The sequence below is a fragment of the Zea mays genome, chromosome 4 (genome assembly GCF_902167145.1).
Source record: "Zea mays cultivar B73 chromosome 4, Zm-B73-REFERENCE-NAM-5.0, whole genome shotgun sequence".
Lineage (NCBI taxonomy): Eukaryota > Viridiplantae > Streptophyta > Magnoliopsida > Poales > Poaceae > Zea > Zea mays.
In genome coordinates this window covers 202715812-202738910 of record NC_050099.1, presented here as the reverse complement: position 1 = coordinate 202738910, position 23099 = coordinate 202715812, and the positions used below count along the sequence as shown (strand labels likewise).

The 23099-nt window shown below is 42.0% G+C and overlaps 2 protein-coding genes across 2 annotated transcripts; both read right to left on the bottom strand.

Moving 5' to 3' along the window:
* Positions 1-5078: 5078 nt before the first annotated feature.
* On the bottom strand, positions 5079-5974 carry LOC100285731 (WW domain containing protein). Its single transcript, NM_001158622.1, is given in 2 exon segments — positions 5079-5521; positions 5651-5974. Coding segments are annotated over 2 exon segments (525 nt in total). The 5' UTR covers positions 5852-5974; the 3' UTR covers positions 5079-5197.
* A 7708-nt stretch (positions 5975-13682) lies between these two features.
* Positions 13683-15128, bottom strand: LOC103655836 (serine/threonine-protein phosphatase PP1-like). The gene is made up of 3 exons (XM_008682525.2): positions 15045-15128; positions 14661-14881; positions 13683-13747 (listed from the first exon to the last, which is right to left on the bottom strand). Exons 2-3 carry the CDS (start codon positions 14839-14841, stop codon positions 13683-13685), a joined length of 246 nt encoding a protein of 81 aa, XP_008680747.1. The 5' UTR covers positions 14842-14881; positions 15045-15128.
* Positions 15129-23099: the final 7971 nt, after the last annotated feature.

Genomic DNA, 23099 nt, shown 5'->3' with positions numbered 1-23099 from the left:
CACATCAACTCTATGCTAAGCTCAGCAAATGTGAATTCTGGTTAGAAAAGATAGCCTTCCTTGGGCATATCTTGATTGCAGAAGGAATAGAAGTAGACCCGTCCAAGGTAGAAGCAGTATCCAAATGGAAGCAGTCATCCAATGTTAGCGGAGTTCGAAGCTTTCTGGGAATGGCAGGATATTACCGTTGTTTTATCAAAGGGTTCTCCAGCATAGCAAGACCTATGACCGAGCTCCTCAAGAAAGACAATAAGTTTGTGTGGACCCCAAAGTGTGAGGAAAGCTTCCAAATCATAAAGAAGAAGCTCACAACCGCACCCGTTTTGACACTGCCAGACATCCATCAGGATTTCGTCGTCTTATGTGATGCTTCAAGGCAAGGCTTAGGGTGTGTGCTTATGCAAAATGAAAAAGTCATTGCCTATGCATCACGCTTACTCAAGCCGCACGAGCAGAATTATCCCACACATGATTTGGAATTGGCAGCCATAGTGCATGCCCTAAAAATATGGAGACACTACCTGATTGGGAACAAATGTCACATCTTCACCGATCACAAGAGCCTGAAGTACATTTTCACTCAGCTAGACCTCAACCTCCATCAGCGAAGATGGCTGGAATTGATCAAAGGTTATGACCTTGAGATCCACTACCACCCCAGGAAGGCCAACGTAGTAGCAGACGCCCTCAGCCGAAAACCTTTAGGAAGAAAGGAACCAACTTCTTAGAAGATTGGAAGAAAGAATCAGCTCAGCTGAATGCATGTCTGGGAGACAATGGCAGCCTAGAAGTCAAGCCAATGCTAGAAGACATCATACGTAAGGCTCAACGCTTGGACACTGAGACAACATGTCTTATGGAAAGAGCTCTCAAAGAACAACTTCCGAACTTCAGGACAGATGAAGAAGGAGTCATTTGGTTCAAAAATCGTCTGTGTGTACCAAAAGGAGAGGCACGAGAAGTTCTGCTTGACAAAGCTCACAACTCAGCCTACTCCATCCACCCAGGGACCACCAAGATGTGCCTAGACCTCAAAACCAGATAATGGTGGAGAGGAATGAAGAAAGAGATAGCACAATATGTGGCCTGGTGTGACACTTGCCAGCGAACTAAGGCTGAGCATCAGAAGCCTGCTCTGCCTGTTTGTTTTGAGTTTAGATTCATATTGTGACTGCCAAACCAGATTTCTGTGAGCTACACCATTGAAAAAAAATGTTTACAAGCATGTTAGCCTAATTCGAACAACCCTCTTACATGCAGTAGTGGACAAACTCAAGCCCTCTAAGCTTATTGTCGAGCAATCTTGCCTCGGTTGAGAAACAAGGCTAGAACGATCGTCTTAATTAGAGTTTAGAGCTTTACAGATAGAAAGGCATTCGGTCTCAATTACAACCGGCAAATCAAGTTATTGAAATGCTGATCTCAATCCTTCACTGGGTGGCATAAGTACACTACCTTAGGCCTTGTATTTAATTTTGAATAACAACATATTTAGAAGATGTTTGATTTTTATGGACTAATTTTTAGTACCTTCATTTTATTTCATTTTAGTTTTGATTTTCATATTTAATAATTTAAAGACTAAAATAGAATAAAATGTATGAACTAAAAATTAGTACGTAGAAACCAAACACCCTTTAATCTTTTCTAATCTCTCTCAATCTACCACTAACCGAACAAGCTACTAGGCAGCGCAGTTGAAGTGTATTTGACTCCAAAACAACACCGATCCCTTGTCCGCCCTTTTTAGAATTCCCAAAGCTGCTCGTCTAACATTAATATTATATTAGTCGGTTAATCGTGCGTTGCGACGGCTCACAACAATATCCACGTAAATTATCCAAAAAAAGATCTCAAGATTTTTTATTTATTGACTCCGCTTTTCACATAATATTTTTTATGAACGCACGGGTATCGTAGGTAGCAAATCAGAGACCCCCATCTCTCGCCTCCCCCACATACAAGGTTTCGTAGAGCATGAGGAGAAGGGGAGAGGCGGACATACCTGTTCGTTCCCGAAGAAGGACACGACGAAGACTTTGGCATCTGGAGACGACATAGGTAGTATACCGCTAGATATATAGGGAGAGAGCACGCAAGCGGAGAAATAAGCCTAGCCAAAGCAGCTCCAAACCGAGAGGCACCCGTACCAGACGTCAGTCCGAGAAGGGCGAGAGAATGCAAGTGTCTTCCCAGCCCTGGACCCACCAAACTGCCGAAGCGACACAACACCACCAACAACTCAATAGCATATGCCGACTGCTGTCACACTACGGGCCTTGGTTGTCCAATATCTTAGACCTAGACTCCTCGTCGCCAAGATAACTTAAGCGTGGCAGGCGCCACCATGTCCTCCTCGACGGCACGCACGGAGAAAGACCAGGAGCATGACCGACTCGCCCTGTACCCGCGTCGACGAGCGTCGGTCGGCTCGCGGCTGTGACCGTGGGCGGGGGCAGCAGGTTGGGGAGGAAGAACAGCGTGCGCGCCGAGAAGACGAACGGGATGTCTGATAATGGCGAAAACAATGATGCGCGCATAATGTGAAACGTCCTCGTGGACGTGCAATAGCCACTACGCAAGTCGGTGTTGGGGCTGGTGTCGGACAAATACGGGGAGTAGGCGACTGCTCCTACGCCCTCTGCCGAGAATGGGGTGGCACGAAGATGAAGGCATGAGGGAAGAGAGAAAAGAAGTAGAATGACGAACGAGGTGGTGACAACTGAGACGAGTACCATCATTATCGTGCGGAGGTATAGATGGTCAAATGGGACGTGTCTAGCGAGCTGGCCTGAGGCACGACCCATTTAACGGTGCTTGGGCCGTAGCCTCGGCCCGTAGTGCTGGTCCGGCCCAATACGATTATTTTTTTATTTTACAAAAAAATCATATATACATATGTACAATTTATATTCAGTATTAGCATGATGTTCTACTAGTTAGATAACTTCACTTAGTATCTCCTACCCTTCTTCCATCAGGATGTGGGTTCAAACCCCACCTCCTGCACCGCTTTTTAACATTTTACACTAACACCCCGTTTGGATCATTGGAATTAAATTCTATTCTAATAATAGTAATTTAGACATATATCAATTAAGCTAATTCGTTTTTATGCAAAATATATTTGTATACTATTATTAGCAAGATGTCAGAGATATTTATATGCTACATTTTTACTATAGAGGCGTGAGACGAAGAGTGTCATGTAAATTACAGAGTAAAAACAAATTCTACTGATGCATAAAATCATTTTCTATCATCCACCCTATGAATTTGAGATAGTGTTATATCTGAACTTTGGAAAGTGGTGGAATGCCAAATTCCAAACTAAATAAGTTACTTTATTAAGTAAATTTCAATTCCTTTAAAATGAAGGGATTCAAACGTCCCGTAAGTTGATTTGAAATGTAAGGATTTTTTTTTAAAAAAGATGACATAGGATAATCATTAAAACTGATGCTTTAAGTATAGCAGAGATATACGTTTTCTCTTCAGAGATGTTGGTGCTATATTTTCGCGTCTGCCGCTCCGTCTCTTCTAAGCATAAATCCATACTTTGTTGCATATGATATTATTTATTTGCAAATGCTGTGAGGACACTAGTGTATATGAAGGTGGAAGGCATTAATGCACAGAACTAGCAGCTGCATTGTGTTGGGTTCATTGAATATGTGCTAGTACAGTTGATCACTGAGGAGCATTTAATAGTAACCATAAATTAATACTGTTTATTACGATGTTTTAAGCATCAAGGAGTGATTGCTTGATTAAGGCATGCAAAACTATGCACTGTGTGCATTATATGCCAATATGCCATTGTATAAAATTTAAGCTGCAACAAGTATAATAAAATCCAGTGGAAATTACTATGCTAAATCCGTTCTTCTTTGCGTATCGTTTTTGAAACAACAGACTATGTGGTGGTGTGACATTTTATTAAAGGATGCAACAGGAGTGTTTTTTTTTGGAATTTAGTTCACGCTTGAGCTAATTTGTTATATAGCCGACACCGGCCATGTACATGTACTCATGTCGGACAATTATGAAGCCATTAATTTCTTAGGGCTAAGCAAATCCATTTTTCCAACATCGTGACAGATCCCTTTATGTGTGAAGGCAGACATGAGCATATAAACAAATCGAATACGGTGGTGCCGAATTTTAAGTAACATACATATAGGTACAATGGGATATATCTGTTCCAAATTAAAATTAATTTTTGTATTATAATAGATTCATACAATACTTAATATACAATAATTAATATATATGTTATATATATATATATATTTATTATTATTCATTTGGTTATAAATATAAAAAATGAAGACTAAAAAGACTAGTAATATAAGACGGAGGGCGTATATATTATCCGATGGTATTTTTAAGGATACAACTTATTTATGTTGGTTGTAATAGTGATACCGTGGCATAGGCTTATACATAAGTCAGAGGTATATTGTAATAAAGATATGGCTTCTTTGTTATTTTACACGTACGACTTTAAACACATATAAAGACATCATGCATTAATATGCTTGTATATTTCCTGATGGTGCGATGGACCGAGCACCACGGCTGTCCTTTAGGGTGTGTTTGGTTGAGGAGTGGAGGAAACAGCTTCATTCTTATTTTTTTTATGTTTGGTTACCATGGAGGAGAGCGGAGCGACTCCTGAAGTCCATAAATAGCAAATATTTGGGATGCTCTCGCTCCACCAAAACGACCGGATGCGACCGTTCTCGCGGACGCGAGCGCTCTTATCCCTATCCTCCACTCAACAGTCATATGACTCTCCAACCAAACAATAAACGGAGCGGCTCCGCTCTATTCTACTCTTCAACCAAACAAAAAATAGAGCGGTTTCGTTCTGCTTACCAAACACAGAATGAAATGGCTCAATTCTTAGAAACTAGAATAGAGCCGCTCTATCCGAGTTGCTCCGCAACCAAACACCCTTAGATTTGTATAATTAATGTCGATCAAAGAGGGGATGCTTAAATTAATTTCGGTTTAATTACTGCTTGATCGCCTGAGATGCATTAATTGTACTGTAGCATATTCGAGTACCCATCTATCAAATCTATCTCATCATTACTTTTACTAGTAGGAGTATTGAGTTTGAGCAACTCGATTTGCATTTGCCCTTTGTAATAAACCACACGCCCGCCGTTACTGCATGGCGCGCAAGCTGCTAGTGCAGGAGGCTCAAGGTCTCAAGCAGTGGCTTGACGGTTTCCAGCCGGCGGCGAGGAGGCGTCTTGGGCATCCCTGCCACGGAGGGCTGCACGAACTTGCAGTTGGGACACGCCGGGGAGGACTTGCAGAGCATAACGAGGAGGTGGCAGTTGACGCACGGTACGGCCACCATGTGGCCACCGGATGTGTGGCTCTTGAAGGTGTCCGGGGTCGTGGAGATGCCGAGTTCCAGGTTCAGGGTGCCCTGCTCCTCTTTGGAACTCGGCCTATCCCAGCTCTTGTTCTTGGTCTTCCTGTTCTGGTAGTACATCCTCCCAGACTGACACAAGCATAAACAAAGATTAGAAACTGGCATTAGTTATTATAAAGAAAAAAGAAGAAGAAAACGAATGCAGATTATTATAGAGACAAGAAAACAACATAAATAAGTGTCTGTTTGCCTACGTACGTGTAGGTCAAGGCACTGCTCCCAGTCCAGGGGCAGGGGATCGCCGAGCTGGAGGTCCAGGCTGCTGCCATGGGACTCCCAGGCAAAGTGCTTCCTCTTGTTCCCGGCGCCGCCACCGCTGCCTTCCGAGTTGGAGGACGACCTCCTTGGAATTTTCACAGCAGGAGCAAACCCCAGCGAGAGCTCCGGCTGCACCTCCATGGCCTTCACCGTAATAAGCAGCTCCCTCCAGCAGCGGCCTCTCCCTGCCCCCGTGAGTGTTTGTGGTCGCTGTACGGCGAGAGTGGCTACAGCTTCTGAATTGCACCGCACAAGTTGTCAGGTTATGCCGCCCTCGGATACCCATGAATTTATAGAGGCCGTCGTGATGCAAAGGACGGGGCGGTGTTAGTCATAAATGAGCTGCATCCAACGCCACAGCGAGAGTAGGCGAGACTGCGCAGTGCACCCCGTGCATTTATGTATATTTAAGACCGTTTATGGGCTGTCTTTTAATAGTTAACTTATATTTATATCTTTCAAACTCTACTCTATAAATAATGATTATACGAAGTGAGGACTATTTACGAGATCCTTTCTGTTACGGTCTCGTCTCTAATAGTGTTCTCTAAAATTTTCTCTAATATAGAGAACACTCTTTCATCTTTCATATATAAAAACTCTCTCATCTATCCATTTTTATAATTTAAACAATAAATTAAGTAAAACTAAAATATGTATAAAATATTTAAGAATATAATAAATACACGCATAAAAATCTAAAGTAAAATACAACTATAATATAAGTAAAATACAATTGTCGATGATAAAATATAGAAGAATGTCATTAGAGATAAATAAAATATAAAGGAATATATAAAGGAGACATAGAAATCAAGATAGCCTAAGATGCCATGAGATCCAATTATTGTACAATAATCGCTTCGGGCTTTGATAATGGTTTCAACTTCACCTAATTCCTTTTTAATCCAATCAAGTGCCCCTTCGGTGTCACAGTTGGCAAAAGAGTTGGCCCTTGAAGTCGCACCAACCGAGGAAAAGATTTTCTGCTTAGTATCACAGCATCAGGAGGCAAGAGCGAAGTAATTATCCCGAAGCTAGTTTAAAGTTCCCAATAATTTCTGATTCTCTTCAACTTTGTTAGTAGTATTCTTTTTTGCCGTCTCAAGGCTGGTACAAAGTTCTTTAATAGAATTTTCATGTTCCTCTATCTTCGTTGCGTCATCCTTATGAAGTACTAGGTGTGTGCCCGTGCGTTGCAACGGGAGTACGCTGGGATGAGCATCGACACATATTTGATCGAATCGTATATTTCCTTGGGGCTCCGGAGAAAGTTTGCTCGGAAGCCAAACATGTTATGACCTGAGCATGCGTTACATGTGTACCCATCAGCACACTGTTCCTCGCTTGTATGAGTCTTGTTAATTTGCATACCTCGTGCATAGTCTCTCATGTCTCGGTAGCAGTATCAGATTTCTTCAACCATGGTCAAACCAACTGAAAGATTACAGAACACTGGGAAACCAACTCATTATAAGTCGAGACTTTTTTGTTCTACACTTGTCCTTTACATGAGCAACATATATATTATCTTATCATCAGCTATTCATACCACAGCATGCTATCCAGAGTTCCAGACATCAACTCAAATAGAAATTTCAAATCCAAGAACAGCAACCAGTGTAATGAGATATCCGCTCTTGTAAAATTGACAATACAAACTGTTAAGGACAAATCTTCAAGACCTCCAGCTTTAATTCTCAAGAAATTAATATAGAAAAATATATATTAAATTTACACCAGAACATCCATGAAAATCATGATCAAAACAAACTTACAATTTTGTACAGAGTTGCATGAAATGCGTGGCTTTAGCCTCGTTGAATCGGAACATAAGCATCAGCATGCAAAAAACTGACAGAATCACTGGATTCTAGCATTGGCAATCCTCAGTAAAAGGGTATTCAGATCCTCTTATACAGGAGGTGCAAGGAAAATGGAAGTGACCATTGTCAGTCAAGCGACCAAGATCAATTGTTGGAGAAAACACGGCTCACATTCAGTAAAGTCTCAACCAAATGGTGAATCTAACTCCTAGTTTTTCACATAAGCGCCTCACATTCATTTGTTGGAGGAAACATGGCCGTAATATTCAATGAAGTCAAGGCGGAAGAGAAGGAACTTCAAATCGACGTGTTGTTGCATGGGCAGCTGCGTAATAAAAGCATCAAGAGAAGCTGTATAATCTTTTGCGATGCTATCTAGGTCTTCACCCATTTTCCAGAAAAGTTCTCCAGCTAGTTGGATCATGGCTTTTCTGCCGCCATCAAACCATGAACCTGTATCCTTTGATTTTGATTTTGGTTTACCCTTTCCCCTGCAACAAAAATGAAACATTGGAGTAAAATGTAAATCAAACAGTAGGTATGAGATAAGCTTTAAAGTAAAGATGGAAGCACAATATCTGATTCTGCAATAATCTAACCTTAGTTGCAGCTTATATATCCTTTCAAACCATCGATCAGTGTGGCTCCGAAACTATAAGATAATGTCAAACAGTTCAAATAGATTCCTTAAAAGTTCTTGGGAATGTTTACCAAGCAAGGCCTTCTCCAGTATCGAGTTGAGATATTTATCGTGTGCTAAGAGAAGGTCATCTAAATCCTTTGCTGCATCCATTTCATCAGAAAAAACGGGCCCACGAAACCTCCAGGACCTCAAACATAATGTAGTATTGGAAATTGATCACAAAGTGATTCATCTCATTGTTTAGAACTTGAAGTGTACACCATCAGCGATACTCTCATGGACTCCACTACTACAGTGCTTATCTTCCATGGTTTTAGTGGTGCGTCCAGGGCCACTCATTCAACTTTGATGCCCGAATTCTTCCACTCAAAAACTTTGGCATAAATCTTGGCGTTGATTGGTTGGAAGAACACAGTCCCGTGTAGGCTCTTGCTCATCATTTGGTGGAGGACCCCTTCTCCACAATTAGGATTATATGGTACTCCCATCATTAGATGCACTCCCATCTTCGGAGCCACTATCATCATTAGATAATAATAGGTATGTGCCCGTGCTTCGCTACGTAAGTTAAAAATTAGTTCACTTATTTAGTGCTGGTTTAAAGGATGTAGTAGCTGCAAATGCTATAATATTTATATTTTATATAACGTGACGTAGCAGCAGCAGCTACCACTGCAGAAGCAGCCGAACGCTAGTCCAGCAACCAAACAACGTGAGTATAAAATTTCAATACACAACGACAAATGTCACTATGATATACAAAATACATAGTAAAATATCACTGTGACACTAATATTATATTGATGATTTAAATATGTAATATTATTATAAACATGTGGACTCAATTAAAAGGATACTCAACAACAAACAACACATTATTGCAAATAAGAAGAAAGCATACAACTATACTGATGAAGCAAGAATAAAGTTTCATTGTGAAGTTCCATTGCTAGAATTGTGAATATAAGTGTTAGAGACAGTTACAACAACAAAGGCCTAGCTAAAAGAAACGACTACCCAAAACCAGTGAAAGATATAAAAACAATGGCGAATTTTAAAAACTCCAACAATTCTTTGCAGCATTGCATGCGCATTCTATTTGTGAACTATTAAGAGAAAAATCAAATCCATACAATTATGAACCGTTATTCGAATTTGGTAGCAAACTATTAGACTGCTTCACTGCATGGCACACAACATTCTGCACAGTCGCAAACTTACTTTCTGTTATGGATATTCACGTTCAACAGACTCTGCATGAAAAATAGAATAACCATTCAGAACTACTTTATTGGGTAAGCTCGAGGGCAATACAGAAAGGGTGTAGAGCTAATCCAAAGAACATAGATACAAAACAAATATTAAATCAAAACATATTCACACCTGCAAGCTGTATTCATGAAGCTCTTCATCATTTTTAGATGCACTTGTACAATAGCTTACAAGCAAAAAAAGGAACAATTTCAGCAAGGTGCGGCCCACAATGGTACCCAATAGAACGACCGCATGCAAGAATGCATAATGTTATAGTAAGCCTTGGTACCAGACTTTATTATATAAGTTTGTAATCTTAACCCATAGTAGAAGCAAACAAAATATTAACCGCTAACGTAAAGCCGATTCAAAGTTATCAAGAAAAACATATAATTTTAAACATCTATCAATATTTGGATTAGAAGATTTTAAATCACATATTCCTTACCGTTACTAATGGTGGCTTGCCTCCACAATTTTGAGATAAACAAGTACCTTAGAGAACCAATCATCTGGATATTGGTAATTTCAGATTTTGAAGCTCTATTTTTCAGCACCTGGACAACTTGCAAAGTTGCCTTCGCTAACAAATCATCCGAAAAACTTGGAGCAAGCGATGCTACAAAACAGAAGCAATTGTGGTTATATTATAGTAACAAATAGATATTATCTTTGAAGTAATGGCAGCGATAGATAATTATTTTAGTAATAGAATGAGTAAATAATAGTGGAGAAATAAATAGGAAATAATAATGGCAGCACAAAAGGGAGTTAAAACCACCAAGTTGCCAAAGAACACTCCGGCTCCCCATGTTTTCCAGCTATAGCTGTTTATTATATTGAAGTTTCTAAGTCAATATTGTTGGCAGTTTAGTCGTAACACACTGTTCTAATATCACGACTGTTTACATAATGGGAATGGAAATGCAAACTTGCATAAATGAATAGCTATAGCTAGAAACTGCCAAACTTGCATAAATGAATCTCCAACTTTGACATGTAGAAAAGCTAGGTTCAGAGCATATAATAGGCACCTTGAGTACCTTTTTTTGTGAGAATTAGAATTTCATGAGATGTCTGTATGCACTCATAGGATTATAGTTTCTACAGAATTGGTCCATGTATGATGTATGGCTATCGAAGTGATCAACATGGAGTTGCTACATAGCATTTTCACATACATAAGGAGCTCCACAAGCCAGGGGCAAACACCAGCTTCAATTATAGCTTGGATCTTATTATTACTGCCGTCAGATAAATATGACAGAGCCCAGCATGCATCAGTGAGAACTTTCTCATCGTTGGAATGGATAATTCGTGCAAGTGTCAGCAGAGCAGGCTTAGTCTATAACAGCCAAAGAATAACATGTTTATTTAGTAACCATTGTTACAGAAAAGCAATTAAAAAAGTCTTGTCTAAAACCTGATCGAATGATGGTTGTGGCTTTCCCCTGCAGAAGTTAGACAGCATCCAGGTGGCATTCCTCAACAGCAACATTGCCCAAAGCCCACACAACGTTTTGTATTGTTTTAAAATAGAGAAAGAACATCACGGTCACACATCATACACTCCTAAATAGCAAATAAAAAGCACACAAGCCAAGACTAAATAAATACCTACTCACGAACATCATCACTACCAGAAGCAAGAAGTTTCACAATTGTAGGAACAAACACATGATCAATAACAACCTTTTATTTTCTGAAGCGCCAGAAACAATATTTGTGAGAGCCCATGCTGCTTCGAACTACAAAAGATTTACAAAGCTGATGAAAATCCATATTCATTTAGCAACAACAGGATACAAGAATTATACTGTATCAAAATACCTGCAGCTGGGACAAATCCTCTCTTGTGAGAAACTGCACAAATCTTGGAACTACACCTGGTTTGATCACCCCTTCAATGGAGGCACCTCTCTGGAGTAGAAATATTGCAAATTCAGACAATGTTTACAAACAATGTATAATGGGCCACCGTTGATAAACAAACCAAGAAACGAAAAGAACTGGAAAGAGAGCAAGTTAATACCTATCGATAGCAATTTGCGGAACAGTGTGGTGGCCTCAAGCCGAAGATTATTGTCATCTGAATAAACCCCACTAACCATAGCTGGGAGGCTTTCGAGCTACCAATTTAACACAACACAAATATCAGACCAAATATAGCAAGTACTAAAAGAACCTAAATTGAATAAAGACCACACAGAGACCAAGCAAATAAGTTTCTCAACATATAGAGAATATGGTGGTGTAAACAAAAAGAAAGAGATAATCCATTTTATGACATTCTCAACATCAGGACAGGGTATCACAGACAGACAAAAACTCATCATTTAATGGTATGTTAATTTTGTGATCAGAGTGATTTGTTTCTGCATACATATATTTTGGTCTTGCACTCATTTTTACATAATTAGAAGTACAGAGCATGGGGAAAGATCATAGAATAGAGGGAGGGAGGGAGGGAAAGGCTACGGAGTCTTACTTCCAGACGTCGTGCTCCCGGTCGGCGGCCGCGGCGGCGTCCGTGTGGCCGGAGGCGGGCATGGGGGTCAGCCACTGGGGGTAGTCGCGGTCGAAGAACTCCTAGCCCGGAAGCAGCACGCCGACGATGGCGAGGATGACGAAGTCGTACGTGGCCAGCCCCATGAGCACCATGGCCTGATTTGTTTCTGCATACATATACTAAAAATCAGCTGTGATTTTGATCAATGCACAAAGAGACTTAGATGGAACAGTTAAAATAAACCACACCAATTTTCAACTTCTGAGGAAATACAGACCTGCTACTCCACTTTCAAGTGTTTAGCAAAGAGCTTTACTCGGCGACATTCTTTAGTAAATATCTTTAAATCCCTACAACCAGTTGTTGCATTATTTAAAAGAATATGCAACACATATAACTAAAAACATGTTCTTGCACTTTATCACCAACCGTTCTTGAAATATAGCAGTGATCCGTACATAGAGACTGCTTTATGCAGGCTCATAGCAAGCCTGCAAGGGCAAGATCAACATTTTACCAACCATGACTAAACTATAATGTGGGTGATATCTACAGATAGTCAATAAACATAGCTGAACTGGTTATGTTAATTATCAAACACCAGAACTCATTTGTTAAATAGACCTTGGTCCATTTTCTTACAGTATTTATCAAACATCAGTAAAATGTCTGTAACTATGGCATGCATATTTGAGCAATAGACACTTAGAAGTTGTGAGTCAGAACCATCATCAGAAAATTGTAGCAGCTACCAACAGCTCCACAATTCAACATCAGAGTCATGTGAAATTTGACTATTTCAATAGCATGTATATCAATTGACTAAATAGTCAGCAAGATTTCACTTCGTAAAAGAATCAGCCGTATTGGTGTTACTATTAACGAACAGCGAGCATCACAGCTAATGTGGCAACCATGTTACAATATAACCTTCCCAGAATAGTAACGAACTGTAAATGAATAGCTTCATTTTCATATTGAATAGATCTCACGTGTTCCAAAACCAAAGGCTGCTCACAAATGCCCAGAGCAAGCAAAACTGAATGGTATTACAAAGTGCAATAAACATAGCTGAAGAACTTACAATCATTCCTAAGAATTAAGTTTCAACTTGAGTGACTGTGCTGCGCTAAATGATTGAATTAATCATGACCAAAAGCCATGGGCGTTGCCATGTATCCATTTTTCCATTTGATTTATTGTGTAGTATTTCTAAGAGGGTAACTATTACCATGATCAGATGACTCTATTGCAGAAAGAGGCAGCGGGGCACCTCTAATCAATCTTAACAGACGAGAAGAGGTAGTGGACGAAGTAGAAGGAGAGCAGGAAACCAATGGCGCCAGTGGAGAGCATGATTGCAAGGGCCATGATCAGGGAATAGCCAAGGTAGAGTGTGGCAGAAACTGGTCTCATCTATAGATAATGTATTATCTCTTTGGATGATTGTAAGTGCAACATTATCCTCTTTAGATTCCATCCACAGGAGACAAAAACCTATAATCATTGTTACTATGTATTATTTGATACACGATTCAAATGTTTCTACTATAACCAGCTAAACAATTTTACATGCATTAGTGATAACATAATAATGAAAAATTAATATTGCAAATAAAATGATATAAAATATGATGTTCTATATGGCAAGAGGGTAAAAAAGGCCAAGTTTTATAGGACAACGATTAAACCTGCTATGTTGTATGGTACAGGAGGTTGGCCTACAAAAAGCTGACTTGTTCAATTGATAGGTGTTCCAGAATCGAATAGCCTCAGGAGATCAGAGTACTGGCCATGGACATCACCTGTTCAGAAGAAAATATGTGAGATTGATATTCATTAGGAAGCTCCGCTAAAGGAATTTTAGGGTAACTCATACTCAGATTAACCAGAATCACTGCATATATCATTACAGGTACTCAAATACTGTTGAGATTCTTTTTAATTGACAATTTATTAATTGAATGATTTACTTTTATGTAGCATGAAAGAAAGTATTATCATTTTTTGTATGACCGACACAGCAGTGGAGCACGAGTTCATCAAATACAATAATGGAAAACCTATAAGCGGATAAAGTAGATGTGCTTTCTCAGCAATATAACACTGTCAATTGTTATCTTGCGTGCATTTTTATCAGCGAGACATACGAACAACCAAGCATTCAAGACTTTCGTGCGAGACAGTGATGATAATCATCCAGTTTACATAATATGCTTAGTGAACTTTCATTTCAAGTATACTGCTTTCGTTTCTCATAGGATGCATGGTTATGGGAATCTTTGTTGTTCACTTCAACATTTTGACAAAATGTGATCTTGATATTGCATCTCATCATACAAGTGCAGTGATCATTTAGCATTGATACCTCAAGAGTTAGCATCAGTAGTTGAGGGAGGATACACGCAAAATATATAATAGGACCATCCGATCGATGATAAAAAAAATAGTGGCTTCCTTTCGGCAAATACAATCAGAGGGTCTCTATTCCAAGTATGCCTGATAATCACTACAAACAGAAAACAGCAACCAACATATGCACGCCCATATTTCAGCCCTCAACCGGTTCTTGAAGATCGGGTTTAGGACATGAGCAAGACCCCCAAAAGGCAAAAGACCAAACGGCGCGATACCCCGTTGACCTCCCCAAGGCGTCGTCTTGGGTGCTAGCGGCACGAAGAAACTGCTCGGGAGCCACGGGAGAAGGGGGGCAAATACCGCAGATTTTGATGGGCGCCTCGAGCTCCAGCAGGTTGGGCTGGTGCAGGAAGATCTCCTTGGCGGCAGCGCATAGCTGCTTAATCTCCGACTCCGACAACTGCGCGTTCTTCCCAGGCTTGATATTCTTCACCTCCAGCAGCCGGCGTATGACGTCGTCAAGCAAGGCCGGATCCATCATGTTGAGGAGCTCTTCAACACTCACACCACTCTTGTCGAAACTTCTCGACAACAGTTAAAAGGGAGGGAAACGAAATCTTTACAAAGAAAAAAAGCCCAAGCACGGATCGAAGAAATACCGGCTGCTCTACGTGTGGGATGGACCAGAGGGGGGGAGGGATTTGGTCTGTGATCGGCGGTGCCTTGGTGATACAGAGATGCTACCTTTTTTGCTCGGTCAGTTGGTCCTAACTTTTTTTCCTAGGATGCTCTCCTGCTGCTCTCGTTCCTGCAGATTGATGGGTTTTTTGGAGGAAAGGCTGGTGGGGGCGCGTGGACGCGCGGCGGATGCGGCCGTGGCGTGCGGGCGGCGGTTTCGCGGTGGCTGGTGGGGGCGCGTGGACGCGCGGCGGATGCGGCCGTGGCGTGCGGGCGGCGGTTTCGCGGCGGATAGCGGGACGTGCGCGTGCGCGTGCGGGTACGAGCGGGGGCAGTCTACACTCCACTCTTAATAGTTGTAGAGATTTCTGCTCGCCTTTTCGCCTCGTCAGCTTCAGCTATTTTTTCTTTTAAAGATGCTATCTCCTTGTCTTTTCCCTTAAAGAGTTTCGGAGCTTTCCAGCTTCATCATGTATCTTTGATAACTCTTCATCTTATTTTTTCCTATTGTACTCTCAAAGCTGTACTTAGCATTAGTCCCTCACCATGAAAACAATGTAGCTTAGTCAAATACAAATTCTCCCCGAAGCTACATCAAGACAAAGCTTCTTTGTACCTTGATGCTAATTGAGAGCACCTAGAGGGGGTGAATAGGTGATCCTGCAAAATTCAACACTAAATAGCCAACACTTGGTTATGAAATGTTAGTGCAATCAAAACAAAGTTGCTAAAGTGTGAACTTTAGAATAAAACCAATCACAAAGAAGATGGACACAAGACACAATGATTTATCCCGTGGTTCGGCCAATGCCTACTCCACGTTGTGGTGACCTCCTTCGGTCAAGGATTGCACTCAATCCCTCTCAAGTGATCCAATGATCAACTTTGAGTACCATGGTTATCTTCTTCAGTAATCTTTTCCCGTTTGCGATGAATCTCCACAAGTTGGAGCCTCTCGCCCTTACAAAGTTTGATCACAAGAGAAGCACAAGAGTAAGGGAGGGAAAGCAACACACGCAAGATTCAATCCGCGGTACACACACAGGCCAAGACTTGAGCTCAAAACACGGCGCAGGGAGTTCACAACTCAAACGGAGCTCAAATCACTAACATAACAATCCAAATGCGTGGAGGCGGAGTCTAGATGTCTTAAGAGGCTTAGAGAATTCTTGGTGTACTGCTCCATGCGCCTAGGGGGTCCCTTTTATATCCCCAATGCAGCTAGGAGCCGTTGGAGATCAACTTGGAAGGCAATTCTTGCCTTCTGTCGGGTGGCGCACCGGACAGTCCGGTGCACCATCGGACATGAACAGTACCATTTTGGTGCGCGAGCTCTTTCCTTTTCTGACGAAGCCGGTCGTTGGATCTTCGGATCCGTTGGCGCACCGGACACTGTCCGGTGCGACTATCTGACCATTGGCTCGGCCACGTGTCGCCCGTTGATCGCGTAGACGACCGTTGGTCACGGGCGCCGTTGGCTTACCGGACAGTCCGGTGTACCCAGTCCGGTGAATTTTAGCCGCGATGCCTTCTCCTTTTTCCTGAGAGTGACGAGTTCGTCGCCGAAGACTTGGGCGCGGGCGCTGATGACTCACCGGACAGTTCGATGCACCACCGAACAGTCCGGTGATTTTTAGCCACGTCGCCCCGCCGATTCCCGATAGCAACTACTTCGTCGTCGGGCCAGCCTGGGCACTAGACACTGTCCGGTGTGCCACCGGATAGTCCGGTGTGCCAGGCTGGTGCTGGTTTTGCTGATCACAGCCACTTCTTCTTCAATCTTTTTTCTCTTTTCTTGGACATGTCTCTAGCACTTAGGTAAACATGTTAGTACCCAAAAACAATTTACTAAGTCTAGAAACATACCTTGTTCTTTGATGTGCACGTCTCACTTACTTAGCACATATGAGTTTGAAACAATGTGTTGGGCATCTAATCACCAAAACAATTATAGAAATGGCCCAAGGGCACATTTCCCTTTCAATCTCCCCCTTTTTGGTGATTTATGCCAACACATTAAAAAGCAACTAAGAAGTGCAAATTTAAGACCAATTTTTTCTTCACTTAGTATTTGGCATATTTGGATCACTTCTACCACCACTTGGTTTGTTTTTGCAAATCAAAATCTTTTTCCTATCTCTAAGTCAAACACACTTGTTTGGGCAAATAGAGAGTTATTCCAAGAGTGAAATTGATCAAGTGCCAAAAACTCCCCCGTTTTCCCATAATCAAAATTCTCCCCATAAGAGACCAAATTTTGCAATTAGAGTTATTTGGACAAAATACAAATTATAACTCTATTTTTTTCAAAATTCACAAGTGGTTGGCTGATCCATTTGCTTTGGCCTTAATTTCTCCCCCTTTGGCATTAAGCACCAAAACGGAAAAACTTTTGGTCCTTTAACCTCATTGCCTCACCAAAATATCAAATAAGAGCAAAAAGGCAATGAGAGCACTAGTATGAACTTGGAATTAAATACACGTAAACCGGAGTGCAGTGGAAGTCTTTTCGTCGTCCAAGTTCATTTCCCTTTCAATGGTCCTTCGAGACTACTTCAAGTGTACTCAAACAAACAAGTTAGTCTCAAAGGAGTCAAGTTGTAGCACATCTCCCCCTAAACATGTGGATCATTTGCATACGGACTTGTGAGGTCCGAGGATGACATGTACAACTTGAGCACCACAAATAAACAATAAATGATGTAAATGCTCAAAGTAACATGACCAAAGACATAGAACACATGTATGCTATAGATCAATCCAAGTTACGCGAATCTAAGACATTTAGCTCACTATGTAACCTGCAAAACCTTTTCTCATCTAAAGGCTTGGTGAAGATATTGACTAGCTGGTTCTCGGTGCTAATATGGTAAATGTCGATATCTCCCCTTTGTTGGTGGTCTCTCAAGAAGTGATGCCGGATGTCTATGTGCTTAGTGCGGTTGTGTTCAATAGGATTATCCGCCAAGCGGATTGCACTCTCATTGTCACATAGGAGTGGGACTTTGCTCAGATTGTAGCCAAAGTCCCGGAGGGTTTGCCTCATCCAAAGCAGTTGCGCGCAACACTGTCCTACGGCAACGTACTCGGCCTCAGCGGTGGATAGGGCAACGGATGTTTGTTTCTTGGAACTCCAGGACACCGGGACCTTCCTAGAAATTGGCACGTCCCTGATGTGCTCTTCCTACCAACCTTGCACCCGACATAGTCGGAATCTGAGTATCCGATTAGGTCAAAGGTAGACCCCTTTGGATACCAGATCCCGAAGCAAGGCGTAGAAACTAAATACCTAAGAATTCGCTTAACAGCCACAAGGTGATATTCCTTGGGGTCGGATTGAAATCTAGCACACATGCATACACTAAGCATAATGTCCGGTCTACTAGCACAAAGATAAAGTAACGAACCTATCATTGACCGGTATGCCTTTTGATCAACGGACTTACCTCCTTTGTTGAGGTCAAGATGTCTGTCAGTTCCCATCAGTGTCTTCGCGGGCTTAGCATCCTTCATCCCAAACCTCTTGAGGAGATCTTGAGTGTACTTCGTTTGGGAGATGAAGGTGCTGTCCTTGAGTTGCTTCACTTGGAATCCAAGGAAGTAGGTCAACTCGCCCATCATCGACATCTCGAACTTTTGCATCATCACCCTGCTAAACTCCTCACAAGACTTTTGGTTAGTAGAACCAAATATAATGTCATCGACATATATTTTGAAAACAAACAGATCACCATCACAAGTCTTTGTGAAAAGAGTGGGATCGGCTTTGCCAACCTTGAAAGCATTAGAAATAAGAAAATCTCTAAGGCATTCATACCATGCTCTTAGGGCTTGCTTAAGTCTATAGAGCGCCTTAGAGAGCTTATATACATGGTCGGGATACCTGTCATCCTCAAAGCCAGGGGGTTGTTCCACGTATACCTCTTCCTTGACTGGCCCATTGAGGAAGGCACTCTTCAGGTCCATTTGGAACAGCTTAAAGGAATGGTCAGCAACATAGGCTAATAAAATCCGAATTGATTCTAACCTAGCCACAAGAGCAAAAGTCTCCTCAAAATCCAAACATGCGACTTGGGCATATCCTTTTGCCACAAGTCGAGCCTTGTTTCTTGTCACCACTCCGTGCTTGTCTTGCTTGTTGTGAAACACCCACTTGGTTCCTGAAAGTCGCCTAGAGGGGGGTGAATAGGGCGAATCTGAAATTTACACACTTAATCACAACTACAAGCCGGGTTAGCGTTAGAAATATAATCGAGTCCAACAGAGAGGGTGCAAAACAAATCGCAAGCAAATAAAGAGTGTAACACGCGGATTTGTTTTACCGAGGTTCGGTTCTCGCAAACCTACTCCCCGTTGAGGTGGTCACAAAGCCCGGGTCTCTTTCAACCCTTTCCCTCTCTCAAACGGTCCCTCGGACCGAGTGAGCTTCTCTTCTCAAATCAATTGGGAATCAAACTTCCTACAAGGACCACCACACAATTGGTGTCTCTTGCCTTGCTTACAAATGAGATGATCACAAGAAAGAATGAAAGAAGGAAGCAATCCAAACGCAAGAGCTCAAAAGAACACAACAAATCTCTCTCACTAATCACAAAAGCCTTGTGGAATTGGGAGAGGATTTGATCACTTGGGTGTGTCTTGTATTGAATGCTTAGCTCTTGTAAGTAGTTGGAAGGTGGAAAACTTGGATGACTTGAATGTGGGGTGGTTGGGGGTATTTATAACCCCAACCACCAAACTAGCTGTTTGGTGGAGGTTGCTGTCGCATGGCGCACCGGACAGTCCGGTGCGCCACCGGACACTGTCCGGTGCGCCAGCCACGTCACCAGGCCGTTGGGTTCCGATCGTTGGAGCTCTGACTTGTGGGCCCGCCTGGCTGTCCGGTGGCGCACCGGACAAGTCCTGTAGACTGTCCGGTGTGCCACACGCGCGTGCACTGCTCCTCTGCGCGCGCAGGCGCGCATTTAATGCGTTGCAGTCGACCGTTGGCGCGAAGTAGCCGTTGCTCCGCTGGCTCACCGGACATGTCCGGTGAATTTTAGCGGAGCAGAAATCCGAAGCTGGCGAGTTCAGAGTCGCTCTCCTCTGGGGCACCGGACACTGTCCGGTGGTGCACCGGACAGTCCGGTGAATTATAGCGAAGCGCCTCTGAGAATTCCCGAAGGTGAAGAGTTCAGCTTGGATTCCCCTGGTGCACCGAACACTGTCCGGTGGTGCACCAGACACTGTCCGGTGGCACACCGGACAGTCCGGTGCGTCAGACCAGGGCAGCCTTCGGTTGTCCCTTGCTCTCTTTGTTGAACCCTTTTCTTGGTCTTTTTATTGGCTTAGTGTGAACCTTTGGTACCTATATAACTTATAGACTAGAGCAAACTAGTTAGTCCAATTATTTGTGTTGGGCAATTCAACCACCAAAATCAATTAGGAAATAGGTGTAAGCTTAATTCCCTTTCAATCTCCCCCTTTTTGGTGATTAATGCCAACACAAACCAAAGCAAGTATATAAGTACATAATTGAACTAGTTTGCATAGTGTAAGTGCAAAGGTTACTTAGAATTGAGCCAATATAAACATTCATAAGATGCGCATGGATTGTTTCTTCATTTTCAACATTTTGGACCACGCTTGCACCACATATTTTGTTTTTGCAAATTCTTTTGTAAATTCTTTTCAAAGTCCTTTTGCAAATAGTCAAAGGTAAATGAATAAGATTTTGAGAAGCATTTTCAAGATTTGAAATTTTCTCCCCCTGTTTCAAATGCTTTTCCTTTGACTAAACAAAACTCCCCCTCAATAAATTTCTCCTTTTAGTGTTCAAGAGGGTTTTAAGATATTGATTTTGAAAATACTACTCTCTCCCCTTTTTGAACACAATGAGATACCAATTTGAAAATCATACCAATTGAGAAACTCTTTTTAAAATTAGTGGTGGTGCGGTCCTTTTGCTTTGGGCTAATACTTTCTCCCCCTTTGGCATGAATCGCCAAAAACGGATACTTGAGTGAAATATAAGCCCTTTCCTAACTATTTTCTCCCCTTTGGCAAATAAAACACGAGTGAAGATTATATCAAAGACGGAGAGTTGCTCGGAGCGACGGCGAAGGATGAGTTACGGAGTGGAAGCCTTTGTCTTCGCCGAAGACTCCAATTCCCTTTCAATACACCTATGACTTGTTTTTGAAATGTACTTGAAAACACATTAGTCATAGTATATGGAAGAGACATGATCAATGGTATATTAATGAGCTATGTGTGTAAGACATCAAAAGAAATTCCTAGAATCAAGAATATTTAGCTCATGCCTAAGTTTGTTAAAAGTTTGTTCATCAAGTGGCTTGGTAAAGATATCGGCTAATTGATCCTTAGTGTTAATATATGCAATCTCGATATCTCCCTTTTGTTGGTGATCCCTTAGAAAATGATACCGAATGGCTATGTGTTTAGTGCGGCTATGTTCAACGGGATTATCCGCCATGCGGATTGCACTCTCATTATCACATAGAAGAGGAACTTTGGTTAATTTGTAACCGTAGTCCCTAAGGGTTTGCCTCATTCAAAGTAGTTGCGCGCAACAATGGCCTGCGGCAATATACTCGGCTTCGGCGGTAGAAAGAGCTACGGAATTTTGCTTCTTTGAAGCCCAAGACACCAAGGATCTTCCCAAGAACTGGCAAGTCCCCGATGTGCTCTTTCTATTAATTTTACACCCCGCTCAATCGGCATCCGAATAACCAATCAAATCAAATGTGGATCCCCTAGGATACCAAAGCCCAAACTTAGGAGTATAAACTAAATATCTCAAGATTCGTTTTACGGCCGTAAGGTGATCTTCCTTAGGGTCGGCTTGGAATCTTGCACACATGCATACGGAAAGCATAATATCTGGTCGAGATGCACATAAATAGAGCAAAGAGCCTATCATCGACCGATATACCTTTTGATCGACGGATTTACCTTCCGTGTCGAGGTCGAGATGTCCATTTGTTCCCATGTGTGTCTTGATGGGCTTGGCATCCTTCATCCCAAACTTGCTTAGAATATCTTGAGTATACTTTGTTTGGCTAATGAAGGTGCCCTCTAGGAGTTGCTTTACTTGAAATCCCAAGAAATACTTCAACTCCCCCATCATTGACATCTCGAATTTCTGTGTCATGATCCTACTAAATTCTTCACATGTAGATTCGTTAGTCGACCCAAATATGATATCATCAACATAAATTTGGCATACAAACAAATCATTGTCAAGAGTTTTAGTAAATAAAGTAGGATCGACCTTTCCGACTTTGAAGCCATTAGTGATAAGGAAATCTCTAAGGCATTCATACCATGCTCTTGGGGCTTGTTTGAGCCCATAAAGCGCCTTAGAGAGTTTATACACATGGTTAGGGTACTCACTATCTTCAAAGCCGAGAGGTTGTTCAACATAGACCTCTTCTTTGATTGGTCCATTGAGGAAGACACTCTTCACGTCCATTTGATAAAGCTTGAAGCCATGGTAAGTAGCATAGGCTAATAATATACGAATTGACACAAGCCTAGCTACGGGTGCAAAGGTTTCTCCGAAATCCAAACCTTCGACTTGGGAGTATCCCTTGGCCACAAGTCGGGCTTTGTTCCTTGTCACTACACCATGCTCGTCTTGCTTGTTGCGGAACACCCACTTGGTTCCTACAACATTTTGATTAGGACGTGGAACCAAATGTCATACCTCATTCCTTGTGAAATTGTTGAGCTCCTCTTGCATCGCCACCACCCAATCCGAATCTTGAAGTGCTTCTTCTACCCTGTGTGGCTCAATAGAGGAAAAAAAGAGTAATGTTCACAAAAATGTGCAACACGAGATCTAGTGGTTACCCCCTTATGGATGTCGCCGAGGATGGTGTCGACGGGGTGATCTTGTTGGATTGCTTGGTGGACTCTTGGGTGTGGCGGCCTTGGTTCTTCATCCTCCTTGTCTTGATCATTTGCATCTCCCCCTTGATTATTGCCGTCATCTTGAGGTGGCTCATCTTCTTGATCTTCGCCTTCATCAACTTGAGCCTCATTCTCATTTTGAGTTGGTGGAGATGCTTGCGTGGAGGAGGATGGTTGATCTTGTGCATTTGGAGGCTCTTCGGATTC

Coding starts and splice junctions, on each gene's coding strand:
- LOC103655836 (XM_008682525.2), bottom strand. CDS start 14,841: ATGATGGATCCGGCCTTGCTTGACGACGTCATACGCCGGCTGCTGGAG. Junction 13,748..14,660: donor GGCGCCCATCAAAATCTGCG/GTATTTGCCCCC, acceptor TCTTCTGAACAG/GTGATGTCCATGGCCAGTAC.